This window comes from Cheilinus undulatus, linkage group 16 (assembly GCF_018320785.1).
Source record: "Cheilinus undulatus linkage group 16, ASM1832078v1, whole genome shotgun sequence".
In the NCBI taxonomy this organism is placed as follows: Eukaryota; Metazoa; Chordata; class Actinopteri; order Labriformes; family Labridae; genus Cheilinus; species Cheilinus undulatus.
Window position 1 is genome coordinate 29,388,559 of NC_054880.1, and position 22,769 is coordinate 29,411,327.

At 38.4% G+C, this 22,769-nt stretch overlaps 1 protein-coding gene across 1 annotated transcript in view; it reads right to left on the reverse strand.

The window, feature by feature from the left end:
• Window positions 1-19,689: 19,689 nt before the first annotated feature.
• Window positions 19,690-22,769, reverse strand: part of oprd1a (opioid receptor, delta 1a) — a 29,119-nt gene continuing 26,039 nt past the window's right edge. Inside the window, exon 3 of the mRNA XM_041809511.1 lies at window positions 19,690-20,219. Coding sequence (XP_041665445.1) covers window positions 19,690-20,219 — 530 coding nt within the window. The remainder of the gene's footprint in view (window positions 20,220-22,769) is intronic.

The following is a 22,769-nucleotide window of genomic DNA, read 5'->3' on the forward strand; positions in this document are numbered from 1 at the left end:
ACAGAAGTGTACCGGCCCATTTAAAGCATTGATCTGTTCTCTGGGTTGCAGTGGCAGCATGCCAGGTAAGTCAGCTCAGACATCCCTCTCCCTAGGAACACTTTTCAGCTCCTCCTGGTGGAATCTGAGGCGTTCTAAGTCCACTTGCAGTATAATCATCATTCTTCTTTCACTTCACCATTTGGATCATTTATAGTTGTGACTTTTGAGTGTAGTGGATGCTCTGCACTCTTTTTTGTCAATGCCACTGCTTGTTTTCAGTCGTTGGGTCCCTACATCTGCAGGATCAGGCCAGACTTATGAAAAATATATGACACAAATGAGAGCTAATCAAGCTCCTGTTTGCTTTCAGTGCATGTGTGTTTCAGAGTGCTGCACTAATTTAAAGTCTTTGAGCCTAAAGTAAGATCTCTGATGTTTCTCAAAGAGCCTTTGATCATTCATTTAGTTACTTTAAACATCTGATGTGATTTTTACTGATTTCACTTTAAACAGCAAACTCTTCATTTTCCTTTATGTCCTGATCAGTTTAATAAAAGAATACAGTAAATAAAGCCTTTTGTGTCACTTCTCCAGGGTAAATAAGATTTCTCTTCTCAGAAGAATCATTAACCAATCAAAAATTATGGCACAGAGGAACAGTGGAGCACAGGCACCCTGTGGTGTAAGCCTTCTCTTCTCTCTCTCTCTGGCAGAAGTATGGAAGCTCACCCATGTCAACTGAGACAAATTCAGCCTGAATCCAACACAATTACTTTCAATGTTGAGACCAAAACGGACTGGTTTACAACAAATTTTCCTAGTTTGATAAATATTGATTTTCTGTTTCTTTTTCACAGTGTTGCGGACAGATGTGGGGGCTGACATGACTTTGGAAATGTGACCAAAGAGTCCAATAAGCTCTGAAAACATTGGCAAAGTGCCCAGGTTACATGGAGTAGAAGTTTAGATTAAAATGATTTGCCCTGAAATAGTGAGACTAAAGCCTTTTTCTGTGTATTTGGTCACCTGCCCCTGTAGGAGGTAGTTCACTCTCAGGGGGAATGATAATGAAAACCTTTGAGAGGGCAGGTAACCTTGGAGGTGCAGTTGAGATTAATGGGCCATGTCAGTGTTGGTAATAAATGATATGATGACAAGGGGGACACTCGTACAAACCTTCTGTGACCTTGGCCCATATCTACTAACTTCACAAACTTTTATTACTTTTATCTCTGTCATAGACTGTATTAGTCTTTAACTGGAGATACACCTGCTTTTTAATCTTGAATTCCCACTTGCTGCCTCATGAACATAACTTGGTCAGGGGAGATTTTGAGAACAGAACTTTATAAATTAACAATGATTAAATCACGTAATGTAAGTCTTACCCTACAAAATAGAATTTTTAGGAAATGTGAAGCTTTCACTCATTGTATTTTACACGCCATTATGAAGTTGTCAACATCATTAAAAATGTCACCGCACCATCATATCCTCCTCTGATAGGTCTGAAAAGTTCATTAAAAAGAAGAAAAATAACTTTTTCAGGGGGGGCCTGTGGTGAAAGTGACTGAAATTATTGCAGAACTTTACAACAGTTTTGGGTTAAAAAGGATTTATATCTTTACTCAAACACATCAAATACAGATCTGTTTGGATTTTCAACTCTTAACTACATTCACCTGACAACATCCATCCATCCATCCATTTTATACACCGCTTATCCAGTTGGGGGTTGCGTGGGGGCTGGAGCTTTAACCCAGCTGTCATTGGGCAAGAAGCAGGGTACACCCTGGACTGGTCGCCAGTCAATCACAGGGCTCATCTGACAACATTAAGCCTTTTTCTTTCCACACATGTTGATAGACATAGATATTAAAACAAAGAAAAATAATTTACAAGCTACGTTGGGAAACTATAGATAACTACTTTGCAGTTTTTGATAAACAAAGTCAACGTTTTCTTTAAAAGCTGATAGTGATTCATAAATAACTACAGCCCAAATTCCAAAAAAGTTTGTCTTTAGTGTAGACAATACCACCGTGACAGAGCTGCGCCGTGTCAAACCATGGTGTGCATGTATCTGTGCATCGGTGTAAATGTGCACATTCGTCTTTCGCAAGACTGACCCGACATCATTAACAGGAGTTCTATTATCACTTTCAAAGCGTCTTAATACACAGGGAGGGGTGGAAAAATCATATTCTTGAGGAACTGATTCTAAATGTGCGCTCATCACGCAGCACCATCTTCCAGATGTTAATTAAAGCAATACCGTGGCTATTTTTTAATACTCTGGGATACAGTATTACTGTATTACCACCCATTCCTAGTGGACAGAATTTGGAATTTTTATATATATTTAAGCATTATTTCTTCCCAAACACTTGATGTTTAACATTTTTAGTCATCCAAAAAGAAAATCCGAAGGAAGAAGGAATCAATAAGGAAACCGATAAAGAATTGAATCAAGAAGAATCGATAATGGCATCAATATCAGTAAAGTCTTATCAATTCCCATCCCCATCCAGACCTTTCACCAAAAACATTTGGCGCATCATATGACAAAAATTCAGGCAGAGAAGATTCAGGACTGTCGAGTAGTGAGATTTCTACATCAGACAAGAATGGGCTAACATTCCTCTTCTAAAACTCCAGCAACTGTTCTCCTCTCTGCCTAGATGTTAACAGACTGTTGCTAAAAGAAGTGGGGGTGCTACACAGTGGTTAACATGAGCCTTTATGCTCTTTAATAAAAAATGGTGACACTGAGCCTATTTCTCTTTGCTTTTACTTCTATATCTGCTCCTGTTGATATTCAAGCCTCGACTGCTTGGCTGGCATTACCATCATGCTCTTATCTTAAACGTCACTCATGGTCCAGGAACCATCTGTTACTAAATCAGCACCTGTAAAGACTTCAGATTGAGTTCACAGCCTTGGAGAGCTGTTTCATTTTACCCCTCATTGTCACATTATTGTCCTGACATGCTGTGACCTTGTGGCACACTGTAGCCTCTTTGGAGCTATACCCTCTTTATGAAATGAGAGGATACAACATTTGTCTGGTTTCTTTATTTTTGATTCTTGTATGCAACATAAAGCGATACTCATCAGAACACCAGTGATAGTAAGCAAGGTCATGGAGGCACACAACTGCCTGGTGGTATTGCTTGGTTTTGAAGAACATTGTTAATGAGAGAGTGCATGTGAGCTGGTAATTATGTGTTTTTCAGCTCCATCTTCTTGTCCCTCTGGGTAAAAAAATGCAGGCTGGTGATGGACAAAATTCCAGCTGAAGGAACAGAAACAGGAGTTAATGCACCAAAAGATAGTGCCACATTGATTTCTTGCCCTTAAACTGTCTACAATATCAAAACATATATCTCCAGTGTCCTTGGGTCTTTTTTATGTTGTATACCATTCAATTTAATCCTGTGAAAATGTCTGAGATTTTGTAGTAGAGCTGTAGAATAAAGCTGTGATACTAGGGGATAAATCCTGACAGAATAATACTATAGTCCGTTTGAATTTCTTTCTGTGTATGTGATTGTATTCCTATTCTCCATACATACATTATTCATGAGTTTAGGCCCTTCTATAATCCTCTGACACTTGCCATACTTCACACTTTATTCTCTCAGCCTGCAATTCTTTATACACAGCGAAAAGAGCATAATGTCATCCGTGCTGCATGTTATCGATCTCTTGTTTACAAGTTCTGAAGCTCACAGGCACTTACCTACAGCTAATAAATGTTTCTGAAAAGCATTTAGACTCAAGGACCCAGTTTTAATCCATTTCCATTAGGCTGTTCTCTGCACACTTTTCAGCTAAAAAGCCCATTTTCAAACACTCATAGCTTTGTGTGCTGTCTCTCAGTTTTTCAACTTTGCTTGAACTGAATTCTGAGGAACAAGGACAAAGAATACTTACTTAGACTTTGGAAAGATAAAAATAAGTCTTTGGAAATACAATGTGTACGAAGAGTGATATCTGCACTCACAGGTCACTTCAATGGGTACATTTGTTCAACAGCTTATTAATGCAAATATCTAATCAGCCAATCACATGGCAGCAACCAATTCATTTAGGCATGTAGACGTGGTCAAGATGATGGACTTACTTTCACGTCGAGCATCAAATTTGGGAAAAAGTGACCTTGAAAGTTATTATAAACACAGTGCTGAGAACAACACACCTAAAGGGAGTTTGATTATACTGTAACTGTAGGGTAACTGTTAGGATACCAAGAGTTAAAAGTTAAAAACCTGACATGCAAAACCTGATCACAACACATTAAATAAAGCCAAAAGTCTGTCTATGTTGCTCCGTTAGCTGAATAAGCTATGCAGCTACAGAGCTAATGTTGCTAAAGCTAAACTCACAAAGCAGCTATGTAGATAAGTTCTCTACGTTTTCTAAAGCTCACATTTCTAATGCTAAGCTTAGCTACATTGACTTGGCTTATGCAGTAACATTTTTAGGTAGCTAGTGTAGCTATGTTAGCTTTAGCTAAAGCTAATGAAGCCAAATCAAGCCGCTGTTCATGTAACTTCTACCTTACCTTCTACCTTTGAACATTGTTGATAATCTGTAATGTTTGCAATGTGGTTATTTCATGAATGCAACTGCCAGACTTGTATATAAATAATGTTGAATTATTAATTGAATTGTTGCTGTTTTTAAAACTGAAACAGTACCAACAAATTATAAAAGTTCTGTTCTGAAAGCGACATGTGCGTCTCAGATGAATAGTCTTTGAGATTGGCCATCAGAGATGTATGGTCTGCAGCCAGACTGTCTTGGGATTTTTGGTTTTATGATGCTCTAAATGTTTTCTATTGGAAAAGAAAAGGTGTGACCCTGTATAAACAGACAGGCTGTACTAACAGGATCACAATAGGGTTTACTGCTGGCTCGGTGTCTACTCTCAGTCTTGGGTCAGGCTTAGAAATAAATCTGAGTCTCCAGTCCTGTTTTTGCACAGACATGAAGCTGTATCACAGTATTCCTGTTTTTATATCTGCCATTGCTGATAGGTTATTGGTCACATGACCATCTATAGCACATGTTCTGTAGTTCTAAATGGCTGAAATTCTTGAGGACTGATGGCCATTTTGGCTGGAGTCAAAAGAGTCTAGCCAACACCCTGTCTTATACATTTTACAGCAATTCTTGTCAGTGACTCATAGTCTTGTTCATAAACAGAAGTTGTAACCAGATAAATACCAAACAGCATTTGATTTCTCCAAGGAAACTGTTTCTTTTACAATTCAGTAGCACATAAATTTCTGGTTGCATGGACATGGTTGTTCATACAAATTTATAGGGTTAATATAAAAACTGCAGCTGCAGCACGATATTCTGCATATTAGAAATTATATATTGAAATGCAGCTGGATATCACATCAGGGATATACGCGTTCCCCTTGGTTGTTAAAGTGTCCAGGCCTTGGTTAATCTGCAGGGAGGCCTCTGTGTTGTTGTGGATGGAGCAATCAGGGTAATTGATAAGTGGCTGCTTGGGAAGGAAACCTCCATAATTAAATTGAAATTTGTCAGCTCTTTCTCTTGAGCACACTGTGGATGTGGTGCTCCCAGTCTCCATGGTGACTGCAAGATGCTGGTCTAAATTTGCAGAGGGGATGCAGGGTTGAATGTTCAATTTCCTGATAGCGGTGGATAGTACACAGTTGGACTCAGGGCAGCCTTCTGCCATCTCTTCAGTTTTTAAATAGAGGAGATGTACTTTATGGTCCAATGTCAGGATGCACTATTTTGGAGCACTCTCCACTTTTATAATTGAATCATGGTCATGCACGATGGATTATCTTAATCATTTCACAGAGTATGAAGCTATCCCATTCCACTGTTTTGGTGTGCCCGAGGGAATAAGGAGCTCGTGTTTTTATTCAGCTAAATTTTAGCTGCTGTAGGCCTTTAATGCAGCTGCTGCACGCATGATTGATAGCCTTCAAGAATAGCATCAGAAGAAGCCCCAAAGCATGCAAAAGGTTGGAGTGGACAGTAGCTCTGCAACCTGGACTCCACCCTGTCTTTCCAGTCCCACATCAAATCAGTGACCAAATTAATCTTTTTCTAACTCAAAAATATCTCAACACTCATCTCTCTTAGACTCTCTTGCTGAAGCTCATGCATTTATCACCTCTCATCTGGGCTCCAGCAATATAGTCCTGAATGGATACCATGCAAGGTTCAAGGTTATCTTTATTGTCCCTCTAAGGGGCAATTTATTTTGCAGTCAGCAGTCAAACAAACATTCATTACACCACATCCTTCCATCAGGCCAACAATATTTACGGTCAACAATGACAATATATCCTTTAAAATAATAAAATTACAATAAATACCATAAACAGGCTCACAATTTATTCTGTCATTGTAAAAGGGAAAAATAATTTTTCAGTCTGTTATCATGAAAGCTGGCAGGCTGACTCAGCAGCCTTTCTCTGTGCAGGTATGTCAGGATGCCCCGCACTGAACCAACGACTTTACAACAAACCTTAACAATTCCCTGCAGTCTGAATCAATTTGTTGAGGGCCTCATACCAAGTAATAAAATAGAAGGTTAAAACAGATTCAGTAAAACAAGAATAAAAGTGTTAACATTTCAGTTCCAGTTTACAGGTGATTTTTGACTGAGATGTTGACAACCGTGAGAGAAATCACAACTACCTCTTGAAAGTTCAATGAGCAGATTTTACATTTTAGTGAAAAACTGAATAAAAAGGTGTTTCCATGGACAGCTACATAGTCATTAAGGCGATTGCTGCCTGTGTATGAAGAAATGCCTCTATCAGTCTGCTCTTCACAAGTTTCTGTTTGAAAGTGCCCTTAAGGGGACTCAGCTCACTGGACTGAGTCAGTGGTAATTGTGTCAGGCAGGGGAATTCCTCTTACGTTTGTAGCTCCAAAATGCATCTAGAAATGAAACTGCTGACAAAACTACACAGTGGCCTAATATCAAAACCAGCACTTGACATCACAACAATGACGGATCTACCAAAGGTCAATAAGGGAGATATCAAAGAGTATGTTCTCTGCTGAGTGTTGATTTTATGCATTTGGTGCTTGATGCTTGTTCTTTATCCATTTTTTGCTGATTTTTGTCATGAATATTTTATGGAATCAGCCTATTGTTGATTTATTAGCTGCAGTGTTATAAACCAGCAGGTGAGTTTTTTTGACCTTTATCTCTGAGGCCGACATTTGCATGCGTAGAATTACCCTTACTCCATCATGCTGGCCCCGTCACAGACTAAACTGAGAATTATTTTTGATTCATAGTGGTGCTTGTCAGGCATGTGCTTTCAGCCAAATATTAAATTTTTCTTAAATAAACATTTAAACAATTTTATTGAAAAGGTTGTCTTCACTTTGTCTTGATGTGTTGGCTTGTAAATGATTTTCCAACGATATGACTGACTCAGTTGTCCTTAATACTAGCCTATATGTGGTGATTAATACAGGGGTACTTCAGGGCTCTATCTTGGGGTCACTTCTATTTTCTGTGTATATTAATGTCAATACTGAAACAGCACAAAAATGTAGAATTTATCTTTATGCTGATGATACAGCTTTAAATACTAAGGCTACGTTCACACTGCAGTCAAAAGTGACCGTAATCTGATTTTTTTGCACACATGTGACTCGTATCTGATTTTTTTCTGACTGTGTGAACAGCGCAAGTCACATTGAATCTGACCTTTTCAAATCAGATTCAGACCACTTCTGTATGTGGTTCTCAATCAGATATGTATCTGATCTTTTGAAAGTTGACTGCAGTGTGAACAGGCGAACAAAAAAGATCTGGTCTGAGAAAAGATCAGGATTGAGCGTTAAGGCCTGCAGTGTGAAGGTAGCCTTAGACTTGGTATAGTCAAGCTCTCTCTCTGAACTGCAACATGATTAAAACTCATTGCAGAAAGCTGTGATTTGCGTAAAACTCACACTGAACCACACAAAAAACCGAATACATGGTTTTTCAAGACAGAACTCGTCCTGTTTTGATGCATGATACATTGGAACTTGTCTTTTAAATCACTTATTTCAAATTTAATCCCAAAAATATGGCATCAGCCAGGGTTTCTTTACAGAAAAAGTCTAGCTTGACTTTGAATAACAGAAAAAAGATTGTTCAATCTACAAAACTGCCTGTTTTGAATTATGGCAACACTTTTTATACGCATGCAGTTGTTTCCATGTTGAAGCCATTGGATGTTGTAAACCAGTGCTCTTCATTTTATCACTGCTGAAAGATTTTAGACTCTTCATTGTGACTTAAATAAATCTGTTGGCTGGCCCACTTTGGGTCAGCGTAGGAAACGGCACAGTATTCTGTTTATTTATAGAGCATTCAGTGGTGAAATTCCTCCTTACCTGGATGAATGCCACAAGCTGTGAAGTGTCAGTCCAACACAGTTTTGTCTCTTAATTTCAACTGTTACAAGAGCTTCTGTTTCTGCATCAGAAGAATATGTCATAGAGAAGGTAAACACAGTAAGGATACACATCTGGTATGCACCTTTCAAAAGTTAATTTTAGCATCTCTGTGAATGACGAATCATCACTTGTGGGGAGGCAATGGACAAAATAAGACCGAGCTGTTACAGCAGGGAGAAACAGGCTTTTTCTAAAACAGGCTTTGGTCTGAGCTGTACGGTGTGTTTAAACTGAAAAATTTTAACTGGTATTGTGTTAAATATAAAAAACTAGAGCTTCATAACAGACATCAGTACAATAAACCACAGTGGCCCGTTGCACTAGCTATGCCTAAGTTCACACTAAACCCTATACTAAAACTATTTGAGTTGAACTTGCATATGAATGTAAACAAAGATCTGTGCACAGATTTTGGACATATTTGAATGTAATTTTTCAACAATACTACTACCCCCCCCCCCCCCAAGCTTTGTTAAGAGAGAAGTGTTATTTCAGCCAGGACTGTGCTGTGTTTTCTCACATTGCTCTGTTGGTTCACCTCATGGATGTTTGTAGAGGTACAAGTGCAGGACAGCAGAGACTTGCTTTGCACCTTTAACCTTGTGTGGTTTGCTTTGGGCAAAACAAGAGCTTTCATCCAAGTCAGAGTAAAATTGTGTTTTTCATTAAATGTTAATAAAATCACAATAAAAAAAACCCCTCTTGCCTTAAGCTTCAGGTTGTTGAGATTTTCAACATTAAATAAAGGCCATAAGCACACTTCATCAAGTACTGGCAGTTTATCTATCTTTTTTATGTTGAGTTCAAGTAGGGATGTTAGAAATGAGCCTTTGTTGGAGGCTCAGTTGACCAATCAGAGAGCCCTTCATTATAGGAACTATTGCTGAGTTACAGCCAGTGTGACAAACTTTCATCCAGTTAAGGCATTTCAGTGCATGGTGTCGCAATTTTGCATTCTATGTATTTGGCTTCAAAGTGAGCTTGGTGAGTCTGCAAGAGTGACGCAAGATATCCATATCCTAATCTGGGGATATTTTAATCCAGATCCCTAAACCGAAAAATGTCTTGTTCGTGGATAACCAGACTGGAAACACAATCAAACACAACAAAAACATTTTTGATATTAACAATGTGATGTTGTAATGTAAAATAGCTTTTCACCATATTCCTGGGGGTGTACTTTAGGTAAAAATGTGGGTTGAACTTCTGTAGAAGTTCTACAGCTAACAACTGGATAGTTAGGTACCTTACAAAGCTGCTTTGTAATCTCAGCTCTAGCTATATTAGCTATGTAGCGCCGTTATCTACACATAAGCTACGTTTGCTGCGTTAGAATGTGTTCAAGGAGGACAAGCTTTTTCCCCATCAGCAGACTAAACAGTTTGTAAGCAGACTCTACAGGTCAGGTTTTTTAACATTCAACTTTTGGTACCCTAACCATACCATACCCAGACCCTAAATGTAAATTTAATCTGATTTTATTGCCAAAGTTTTAGTCTGTATTTCCAATCCAGGCCAAGTTTATGAATTAATTGAAGGCAGGCAGTGTGTTTTCTAATTTTTTCATATGGGAGGAAGCCTGGTTGGCAAGAGATTTTGTGGGGCTTAAAAATGGGATTGTATAAAAAAGTAAAACAAGTCTGTTTGTACAGACTATTTATTTAATGTAAAATGCATTTAATGTGCATTTTTCTTGGATATGATATTAACATTTGTGCATGAGACAGCGCCCCATTTCTCCAAATACGTTCTTCAATATCAGAATATAAACATCTTTAAGACACAGTGACTGTGAAAGTACTTCCTCTGGCTATTTTTGTTCATGAGTATGGAATATTGAGAATGTCTCATGGTTGATCCTTTCCTTAAAGTATTTTTACCTTATTTCAATTTTTCCACCCCTGTTAAATGTGTTGTGTTTTTTGAGACATATTTTGGAGCATTGTATGCATTTATTCATAGAGGAGGACAGTGAATAGAGTTGGAAACAAGGATGAGAGAGTGGCTGGAAAGACATGCTGGAAAGGAGCCACAGGCCGGGCCTGAACTCTGGCCAGTGTACATGGGTGCACCTTAACCACTCAGCCACCTGCACCCCTGTTAATTGTTTTCCTATGATGTTGTGTGCAGTGAAGTACCAGTACTACTCTGCAGGTGGAATAACTGCTGCAGGCTTCTGGTAACTGAAACCATACTGCTGTGTGACCACGATATATAGAGCTCATGAATTTCTCCATGCCACGATTATTGTTGAGTCCTCCTTGATTAATGTTTGCTCAAATGTGTGAAATTGTGGTAAAGAACTGTCGGGCGAAGTCGGTGTAAAGTGATGAGCTGGTAGATGTTACATAGGTGATAACAGCCTGAGGAGTTGAGCATCATTAGAAAATAACAGTGAGTCCATCAATTCAAGATTATGGACACCGCGAGGGATGCTCTCTCACTTATAGCTTGGTAATTTACCTGAAATATGAACTTGTTCTCCACATTAATATCAGAGTTTCCATGGGAACACCTGGTGGTCTGACTAATTCAAACCACAGACCGTATAAACATTTAGCATCCGACGTCACAGTGTCTACCCCCCCCCCCCCCAGCCTGGTGGCAAAAAAGTTTTACTTCCACTTCTTTTACTTCCCACAGTAATCTATGAAGTGATTATTTTTTACTGGGAAAGCTTAGGAAGCTTGAAATGTTGGTTTTAGATGCCTGCAAATCATTATTGGAGCGGGAAAGAGCAACGCTTCATTTGTGACATAAATGTCAGAATGTGCTAATGCCAATGCTAACAAAGGCCAGTGTTGTGGTTTGAAATATGACCTAGCTTACTGGTGACTTTCAACAAAGTAAGATGTTGAATATAAAGTGATTGTCAATGCCTTTTCATACAGTTTTCATTACCTTCATGTTTGATCAATATTTTCTGACTTTCTGGGACCAAGCTGCATGGAGGGCCCGTGAAGGTCAGCAAAAACACGATCCATTGTGAAGTTAAGCTGCAATGACAGTGTAATTTTTTTTAACTTATGCTCAACATTCTTATCAATGAAATAAAATATACTTTTTTTATTGTTGATTCAGTGAAATGTAACCCCCTGTGTTAACGGTGTGGGTGGGCATTTTGAACTAAACCATTGGGCTAGCAATGCACAATTTCATAGTGAAGCCATGGTCTGCGTAAAAGAAACAAAGACCACTTTCTGGGGAACTTTATAACCTTATAACCCAAATGTAACATATTAATACACTTTTCAACACCAAAAGGAGGGAATTGTTAGCCAGGAGGCTAGCACTAACACTACTTATCTAACACCTACTTTGATATTAAATTACATCCCAGTCACTGGGCTGTTTGGGGGTCCTGCCACTTCTCAGGGCATGGCTGGCTGTGGGGACAGGCCTTTAACCCTCTGAGACAGCCATTGTCGAATTCAACAAGAAGAAAACACAGCTTTAGAAAACTTAAACAACTTTTGCATCATAAATCATGGCCACTTACCTTTTTCCTCTTTAGAATCCTTTCATTTTGCCATTCCAGTGACACTATCCATTCCTTTGTAGTCCGTATAGTAGCTTTTCTAGCAATCACTTCTTGGGGCCTTTAAAGATTTAATCCATGCTAGTAACTCTGATGTTTCATGTTTTATCCATTTTATATCAATTTTTAGATCATTTTTAATGCTAGTGGCTAATGCTATCGGCCATACAGTCTGTTTGTATCCAAAAATGCTTTGTGACTGGACTGTGACGGCCAATGGCAGGCTGTTTCTTACTTTATCAAACTGCGCTTAAACTGGAGAAGGCCTGTACAGCTGCTAATGGAGAGAAAGAGACAGAAAGTCTGTGATGTGGCCTTCTGTGTCACTGCAGACAGGTTCTGCTTTGAATAATGCTTCAAATAAAGCTTACACAAAAAAAGCACAAGGACTTATCATGTGAAAATGAATATTTTGAAGGCTTTTCATCACAGAATGATTATGTTTCTCACTTTTAGGTCCCCAACTAAAGCTCCCCAAGGCATGGGAGGACATTTCCATTTAGCTTCTTTTGCCTTCATACCTTTTTTAAAATTCAAGTGACATTACTGCAGCATGCATATTCTTAAAGCCCAGGTTGTCCTGAAAAAAGGATATTGACTGTATCCCACAGGGTTGATGCAAGCTTTGTAAGCCAATTAATACAAGCAGAATAAATGGTTGAAAAATAGCGTAGTGCTCATGGTTCTGGTTTAAACTGTAATGCATGATAGTAAATAGTGCTGTGACAGTGACCACCGGTTGTTCACTACTTTTCACTATGCATTTTGGAATACAGTGAGAGCACTATACATGGTACAAGAATGCACTTGTCTAGTGCAAGAAATATACTCTATAGTGTATTCCATACATAATAAAGAGGGAGTGATTTGGAAATAGTCAACAGGAAGCAAAAGAAAAGCAAGTAAATGTTTGACAGGCAAAATTATACTGTTTATATCTTTTTTTCTTCATTCTGATGTGAACTTGTGACCCAGTAGCTCTGCTAGGTGCTGCAGAAACCCAGCGGGTGAGGGGGCAGGGTGTTAGTTGGAGCAAAACCATGGCTCAGATGAACACTACGCTCATGGACCCTGTGGACATTACATCTTAGTGTTCACAGGTTGTTAACATGTTGCAATAGATTTTAGACATTGCAGCTCTGCCAGAATTAATACAGACCAATAATGCCGCAGCACATCCAATAGGAACAAGGATCATATGATTTCATCTTCATTGGCCATTGTCAGGAACTGATGAATCCCATCCAATTAAAGCCAAATATTCCATACAACTGAAGTGTAAAGCATGCTCTTCTGTATGTATTGACTGCAGATGTCAGAGGTCATGTTGTGCTCCAGGAGGTGTGAATGGGTCATCAAGGTAGAAATCTTTTCTGCCATTAGGCTATTGGCATAAAAGCATTGATCTTGGATTCCTTTGCTTCTTTTGTCATTTGTGAACCAAAACATGAAGACACAACCAAATAAATAACACTAAGATGTTTTGTGTACGGTGCTGCGAAAGGTATAATAAATAAATAAATACAATAATAAAATAAATACAAAATGCAGGTTTTATTTAATAAGCAAAAAACATCCTGACCCTATGTGAAAGTAGTGGTAGCCTTTGACATCACTGTGGAGGAATTTTGACCTGCTTTTCTTTGCATAATTGTTTTAAGTCAGCATCATTGGGGTTTTTTTGAGCCTGTTAAAGGTCATGCCACAGCATCTCAGTTGAATGTAAGTATGGACTTTAGGCCACTCCAAAACCTTCATTTTGTGTTTTCTTTTTATCCATTCAGAGGTTGACTTGCTGGTGTGTTTTGGATCATTATCCTGCTGCATAACCCATTTGCTCTAGAGCTTGAGGTCACAAACTGATGGCTGGACATTCTCCTTCAGGACTTTCTGGTAAAGAAAAAAAAAAGTGATTGTCCTCCCTTATAAAACCACATCTTTTGTAATAGTAAGTTCAATTTTGCCAGTCACATCTGATTACCACCAGACCATTTTTAAGGCTTTGGGACTCCATTAAATCATGGTGAGAACCATTATCCACAAATGAAGAAAACTTGGAACAGTGGTGAACATTTCCAGGAGTGGCTGACCTACGAAAATTACTCATAGAACACAACGACTCATGTTCAGTCGTTTTCATGTTGTGCAGACAATTCTTGAAACAATGCTGAGTTTACAGATCACTTTTCAAAGTCAACACATAAATATGTTGGTTTTGTCCATGTGGTCAAGGCCTGAATGGCTTAAAAACAAAACAAAAAACATATTAAGGTATGAGAGTGACCTTGTCAAAGTCCGTTCTCAAATCCAATTGAGATGCTGTGGCATGACCTTAAACAGGCTGAAACCCTTTAATGAGGCTGAGTTAAAACAATTCTGCAAAGAAGAGTGGGCCAAAATTCCTCCAGTGATGTGAAAGACTCATTGCCAGTTATTGCAAAGGCTTGCTTGCAATTGTGTACTGCCAAGGTTGGCACAACTACTTACAGGTATAGAGGGCAATTACTGTTTCAGTTAAAAACTGAACTGCATTTTGTATTTACTTGGGTTATCTTTGTCAAATATTATAATGTGTTTGATGATCTGAAACATGATGAAAATGCCAAAAGATAGACATCAGGCAGAGGGAAAATATTTTTTCCCAACACTTTAAGTGACTGTTAGAAACAACAAGAAAACCCTGAATAACAAAGATTATAAATAGGAAAATAATCAGAAATAAGGATAATACTGCTTACACAGGATGCTGAAAAATTAAACAAGGAAACATTTTATTAGCAATCCTCATGATAGGAACATGGAAATTATGCACACTCAAAGACACACTTTATTCATGAATGCACATGGTAAAATTACATTTGAAGTACCAATCCATGAGAACTAACCAGCTTTTGGTTTTGGGTGTTCATTAGTTCAAATATAATAATGCGTACACCCTTGCTATTCTTTCATGTAAAACTATTTCCATACATTTCTGCCACTCTGCCTTTAAATAACATTAAAAATAAAGGTAGCTGAAAGATATCCTGTTCACCCGACGGACTCAGCGCTTGGTCAAAACTAAGCAGAGATACAGCACACATTATAAAAAATATGCAGATATGTACCATGCTGCAAAATGTAAATTTTTTACTGCACACAAGTTGGCAATACTTATTTTCTCAATGCCTGTGTCCATGAGCGGTGGCAGTCAACCACAAGCTGAATATGTAAACAGAGCACAGATTCATTCTCAATGGTTGGATTGCTGTCTTTTCAGCAATTTTTTTGCTTTTTCTTTGAGTCACATGAGTCAAAAAGCTTTGAGATACAATACTTAGATCCAAAACATATAAAGATAGTATAGAAGAGAACAGGCACACCTTCAAGACTTTGTAACTGTGGCTGAAGCCAAATTTGTTAAAATGCAAAAGCTTTATACTATCTACAAATTCACATTTAATGACTTTTTATTTCCATGTGTTTCAGTCATGTTGATTCAATTAATGGAGCATAAATCTGCCTCAAATGGCTTTACAAACTGTACAATAACCCTCTGTCCTTACACCCTCATCTTCTTCATCTCCTTCTGGATGTTTTTCTGCAACTCATTTAATACCCAAATACTTTAAGGTACACACAAGTTGACAGTTTCTAAGTCATGACTAAGTAATTCATCTACCACTAAGCCCTGCCCTCTGACACCACAAGCCAATCGCATGTCTTGTACACTGACATCTGGTCTGAAAGACTTCCATTGGAAAGCATCTTCTGCTGCTTTATTGAAACTTGCGCAATAATAACCTTAGAAAAATGGTCAAACGATATGCATGGGGTAAAGGTGACACAGATGAGAGGTTATTCTGAAAAGTTAGAAAACAAAGTGTATTTTAAACTGCACATAAGCACTGCAGTGTCTCCTTTTGGATTAAACTATGTGACAATGCACAAAGTCAGCTAAAGGTCAACAAGGATGTATGCATTTGTTCTAAGGTAAGGCAACATAGGGTTAAAAAAGTTTCCTGCAAAATTTGCAGCAAAAATCACAAGTAGAGTCTTACGTCTTCCATAATGGCCGACTTTGAGATTTGTAATGTTAGCTCATCATAACATCCATTCAACGTAGTACTGGTTGTAGCTGAATCTATTAATGTTAACTATATGTCCAGCCTCATATCCAAGCACACTCAGGGGGCAGGGCTTAATGATGGGCTCATTTACTTCTTGTTATCTGGAGAGCAAAGGAGGGACTCATTGATAGTTTGCCTTTACAACTGGTGTAGTTACTATCTATGAGGATCTAACTGCTTGTTAATATATGCCAATATGGCATGGTTAATGAATGAGTAACTACCTGCTTGTCAATGATAAAGAGTAAATACTTTGTAGATTGCTCCATGTGAGTAATTAATAGGTAATGATTTTGTAATAATATCGCGTAGCTCCAACATGATGATCAACTGGAAGTGCTATAAACTCTACTCACTCTACTCTACTCACTTTCGATGTGTTAACTACTGTAATAATTAACTCACAGTCTCTCATTCATTTCATAAGAACTCCACAAAATTTAGAGTACTCAATCTTCAGTTGTTTCTTCTTTCTTCAAATCTGGAGAGTTACAGTCTTTTAAAACAGACTTATGTCCCTTATCACATTTATATTTTTGCCCAGTGTATTCTCCAAACTGGAGCAAACAAGCTACTTCTTTCAGTTTTAATAAGCTACAATTTTGCACCTTAACAAAATTGTAAAACGTGATTCATATGCTCCAGTTTCTTTTTTGGATTGCCTAGGACTGGCCACATGCTACACAGTTTTAAGCCCAATTTAAGACCAGATTTGCCCCCTGATGATCCTGTGGGCACATCCTGAGTGGAGGCATGATTACTTTCAGGATAATCCTCAAATGTCTGGTGTCAACGGGATGATTTTACTGCTCCAAATCATGTTAACCTCAAATCATAAAAAACAAACATGATTCTGGGTTGTGATGCCACTGACAGAATACCCACCACAACCAATGAAAGCGAGCAGTCAAATAAGGGAAACCCAGAATAATAAATCTGGGACATTTTTTCTTTTTTTTTATCGATGAGCATAACCTGTGCTGAACTCATCCCAAAAACAGAGTTACAAACAAAATGTTGACCTTTGTGAACCGTAACACCCCTAACGGAAAGACATCAATATGTGTCATTCTTCTGAAGTCACGTTTGATCACGTGAGATTCTGTGAAATCTTGTGTGTGGAGTGTCTTTACTGTGAGGGCATTTATACTTGCAGTGCACATTTTTGCCACAATAGGAAGCTCAACCCTGTAACAATCGAACCCTCCACCGTTAAAACAACATGTTCAAAACAAGACTACCAGCCACAAGATGGCAAAAGAGCTTAAGTCACAGTAATGGATGCTTTGCTAATAACAAGAAACTCCTTGTTCCAGACCAGACAACTGCTGAAGGCCCAAGGGGCCGAGCTTGAAACAAGAGCCTACATGATGGAGGTAAAGTGGCCCACTTCTAGGCTCATAAAATTCAAAGTGCTAGGTCATGAATAGCTTGAGTCTAGAATTAACATTATCCACTGACCATAAGATCAACTATCCAGCTGAGGACAGTCCAGAAGGCAGACACAACAGAAAATGAAGTTGTTGGGTCATGGCGGTTTTTACCTTCTAAAAAGTGGGTCGCCAGAAAAAAGTTTGCGAAACACTGGTCTAGTGTGCTCAGAGGATTATAAGATGAAAAAAAATAAATAAATTGGAACTGCCCTTATGTCTGTGGTCTCCCATTTGAAAATCGTCTAGTGTGTGGCCAGCCTAAGTCAGCAGTTCACTGAATCATTTTTTGGTCCTGTCCAGAAAGCATCGACCTCCACATGTGGAGGGCTGAACTTTAAAAGACTCCTGTTTCACAAAATCATCCTTACTGCTTGATGACTGTTTTTCTCAGACTGATAATTTTCACAAAGAATGATAAAGAATAAACCAACAGGGCTCAGTGTGCACCTTAAAGTCATATTACAGAATCCAAAAATGCATCACCACCTACATGTTAACTCGTGGCTAGCAATTCGTTAATTCTTCTTTCAACTCTAGACTAACCAGCAGTTACTTACTCATTAACTAAAAACTTTGGCAACTTTTATTGACCTTTATTGGAATTAGTAACCAAATGCTGAGCTATCATTTCTACACTGATCAAAATTTTATCATATTTTGACACTTTTGTATTTAGAGAAAAAAACCTGATAAACTCCACATCATTACCTCCGGTATACACAGATGAAAAGTTCTCTAACACAGCATCCATTGATTGATGTCTCCAGTTTGATTGGTTTCATGATCTCTCCGAGTAAATAAATTAGCCAGAATAAATTACTCCTCAGGTTTTCGCCACTCTTAAATATGCTATCAATATTCAGTGTGACAGATGGACAGCTTTAACATGCAGATCAATAATCTCCTTGAAGCAGTTTAAGATCAGGATAGATGTCTGCAGCTGCACAGATGTGAAGCAGCTCTCAGCCCCATTTCCGAGGTGTTCTTTGACTTTATATTTGTTTTGAGCAATGGACTGATGAGGTGAGTGTCAGGGCTGCCAACAGTGTCCTCCAGAAGCAGGTTTATCTATTTAGTCATTCTGCTCAGAGGCTCTCTGCAGGCCCGACACAACCTTTGAAAGTCAAGTAGGTGAGCAGAAAGGAAGTCCATAAAAATCAAGCTTCAGTGCTGTGAGAGTTTCTATTTGACACAAAAACCCACAAACAGGGCTTGATCATGGTTTCATCTGATTTATGAAACACATATTCAAATCCAAGGAACATCGAGCCCTAATTCCTGTTCCAACACAGCAATGATGATGGCAAATGCTGAGGGGAATTTGATTTGTTTGGCTTCAGAAAGGCTGGTTGAATCACAGCGCAGAACACAAGATATCCATTCCTCTCTGTGTACAGAGTGGTTGACCTTATTTTGAAAAAGCCTGCGCAACAATTCATCATCCAGCTGTCGGTGGGTATATGTGGCTGTGCTCTGAAATGTTCATTTGTTTTGAGTTGATATTAAAGATCTCTCTTACTCAGTGCTTCTTTAGTACATCAAAAAGTCAAAATCTCATTTGTAACACCAAATACAGCCGAGCTTCCTTTTGAAGAAGTTCTGAAAAGGTTGTTTATGACTTCTGTTACTATTTCTCTCCCTCCCCATAATTCACAATATCATCCAAAGCATAATGCCCGAATGATGCAATGCATTGCTTGACAAGATAGAAGCCTGCAAATTTTTCTTTGTCCATTTCGCACCAAACAAAAACTCCAGTCCTCATGTAGTGAGGTGATTTGGCCAGACAAAAGAGCTGGATACTTTCTGGTTCATAGTCTTGCTTTTAAATTTGGATTCTTTCTCAGGGCTTTCACCAAATTTACTGTCACTGCCTTCTGAAGGTGTCACATTTCCTGACAGAATAAAGATTACACTTTATCAGAACTTTCATAGAAAAGAGTGAAACTTCGTTTCCATTACCCTTAGCCTTTCCTTTGAATGTCCTTTTTTATTCGCCAAATAAGAAAGTACTTGCACACTCATGACTCATATTCTTGAAACTTTCTATTCTCATTAAAATATTCTAAAACTCTGTTGTGGAGATCTGGGTGACTTCAGACTGCAGATCTTGCTGGATCCGTCTCGAGCGAGAGCTGTGGGGGACCCGGTCCATGCCTAGTCATGCCGGCTTCTTCCCTACTTCTGATGGAGCGCAGACAGACACCGGTTCCCTGGTGGTGTTGCGGCCTCTGGTCAGAGTGTGCTGCTCCACGCGGGTCCTGCAGGGTAGGCAGAAATCCCTGAAGCATCTCTTGAAATTTTCATCCAAGAATGCATAGAGTACAGGGTTGAGGCTGCTGTTGGTGTAGCCCAAAGCGATGCACAGGTGCCAGCTGGCTATCACAAAGGGGTTCCTGCTGTCAATCTCCACCATCGTCTTCACAATGATGAAGATGTGGATGGGGGTCCAGCAGATGATAAATGCTGCAACCACCACGAGGACCATGCGGGTAATACGACGCATGTTGCGGTCTTTCTCCTTGGAGCCTGATAGCAGACGGACGCTTCTCAGACGCAGGATCATCAGGCCGTAGCATATAGTAATGACCATCACAGGGACCACGAAGGCAAAGATGAAGACACAGATCTTTGTCACGGTGTCCCAGTACCAGTCAGGGTCTGGGAACTTTAGCATGCAAATGGTTTTACCTGGAGAGAGGGCAGGATGGTTAGTAAGTGTTGTGAGACTGAAACTTGTTTCTTCAGAACATAAGAAACAGAAAGATATTAATACTATTGGAGGGATATTCCTTATAAAATGGATTTCTCCATCACACTTTAAGAGATTGAAAGGAATCCTATCTGTCTCATTTCAGAGGTAGCATCATTCAAAGACTCAGTCTCTGTATTCTGTCTTTGTATACAGCTCTAACTAACAGAATTGAGACACTCTATTTCAGAGGATTGTATTAATAATGTCTCTGGGTATTGTGACCTTTACCCTTTCGTTGATTTAGGACTGTTCACTACTGTTTCAAGTTTTCACCATTTGTGGATAATGGCTCTTACTGTGGCTCCCTTGAGTCCCAGAACTATGTGCCAGGAAACAAAGTCACTGACATCTATCAGACCGGAAAGGGTTTCAAAGCAATTTCTAAGGCTTTTAGACTCCAGTGAACCACAGTGAGAACCATTATCCACCAAAGGAGAAAACTTGGAACCATATCAAACATAACTAAAATTATTTACCTTTATTTTAACTATCTCAAAAGACAATTTAAAGTTGCAAGGTCCATTTATAGACATTATTTAAGGTAAGTATACAGTGCTGTGATAAAGTATTTCCCCCTTTCGAGATTTTTTACTTTCTTGCATACCTGTCACACTTAGATGTTTCAGATGATCAAATAAGTTTCAGTATTAGACAAAGGTACCAACAAAAACTACTCCAAGAGTGCACTGACATCTCATCCAGGAGGGACAATTACTTTTTCATATAGGACCAGGAAGGATTGGATGGCTTTTTTTTCCCCTTAATCAATAAAGTAATAATTTTGAAGCTGCATTTTTTACTCAGGTAATCCTTTTTTTGTTTGTTTGTTTGCTTGTTTTTTTTTACATTATAATTACTTGGATGATCTGAAATATTTAAGTGTCACAAAAGACAACAACAACAACAAAAAGAACTTGAGAAGGAGGCATATATACAGTGCTTAACAAATTTATTAGACCACCGGTCATATTTGTCTCAAAGACCATCCAGCATCATGAAGTGCTTTAACGTGGACTCTTTCATTTTCAGTGAGCTCTCCATGTTTTTGCATTTTGAACAGGAATGAGGGATTTCAAAGTGAATTCACCCAAATTTAAGCCGGCTCACTGGGCTTTTTTGAGAAGTCAGAAACTAATCAAGCATAACATTCAACCACTAAAACTCATTTTTTCTGTTCAGGAATGCAAGTAAATAACTATAATTTGACATATTAATCAAGAAATATTAATGTGCTTTACTATTTTTTTTCAGTTTTTTTGTCAATCAGTAAATTTGAAAACTCATAACAATAATAATTATATTTTAGCATTAAAAATATCATTTGGGTTAAAGAGTTTCTACATATTGGTGCATTAACCATTGCAGAAACATAAAAAATGCTTTTGGTAATTACCAATGCTGTTAATTTAGGGCAGTTGTGGCATAAACCTTACTTTGTTTAGGGTTAGGGTGGTCTAATAAATTTGTTAAGCACTGTATATTTTTACAGCACTATATATTGGTTGAAACAAATTACTTCAAACTTTAAAGTTTTTTTACTTGGCCACTTGCTAGATTCTGCAAGCACTGTACATGTTGGGCCAGGAAAGTTGGACTAAATGGATCCTTTCCTTTTAGGGGAAAGTACATGTTGAACTGACATAAGCTTAGCACTTCTTATGCAATCTGACTTCTTAAAATGCTTTGTAACAGTATTAATTTTGTCGACTAAAACTATGACTAAAAATGTTCGTCGACAGCCTTTTTTTCCATGACAAAAACTAGACTAACAAAAATAGATCTGTGATGATTAAAACTGACAAAAAGTAGGTTTAAATTTCATCAAGGTAACTAAAACTAGACTAAAATGTAACGTAGTTTTCATCGACTATGAATTTGACTAAAACTAGAAAGGATAAAAATGACTTAAATGTGACGAAAAGTAAAAGACATTTCATCTAAAGACTAAGACTAAGACTGAAATTGAAAATAGCTGCCAAAATAACACTGCTTTGTAACACCATATTCTACACCATCCACAAAATTATTTATTAGCAGTGCTGGGTAATGGTAGCCAGACACATCAGATGGTGTTTCACATATGCATGGCATGGGATATTTCATATCTAAATGGCCAACACCCCATAGATGGTGTTTGGGAAGGGAGTTTCCATCATACTGTGTTTTCATGTGCAGAGATACTGGCATATCCCGGTTTCTGACAATGTATACATGCACGAACAGAAACCAGGATACTCATAAAACCTGATAGGAGCCACGATGCTAACGTCCATGTAAACACAGGAAGTCCAGAGGAGCACAAGTTCAAGACCATTCAGTATTATTCATATGAATGCTGGGTTAGTTTCTGAGTCAGTAAACTAAGAATGGGTAAAATTTCATTACCTTTAAGGCTTTATGAGGTAGAGATTTTGCCTCTTTAGGGTCTACTTTAAAAAGAATTGAGCTTTATCTTTAGTCCATTTATTCTTGGAGCTAATCAGACC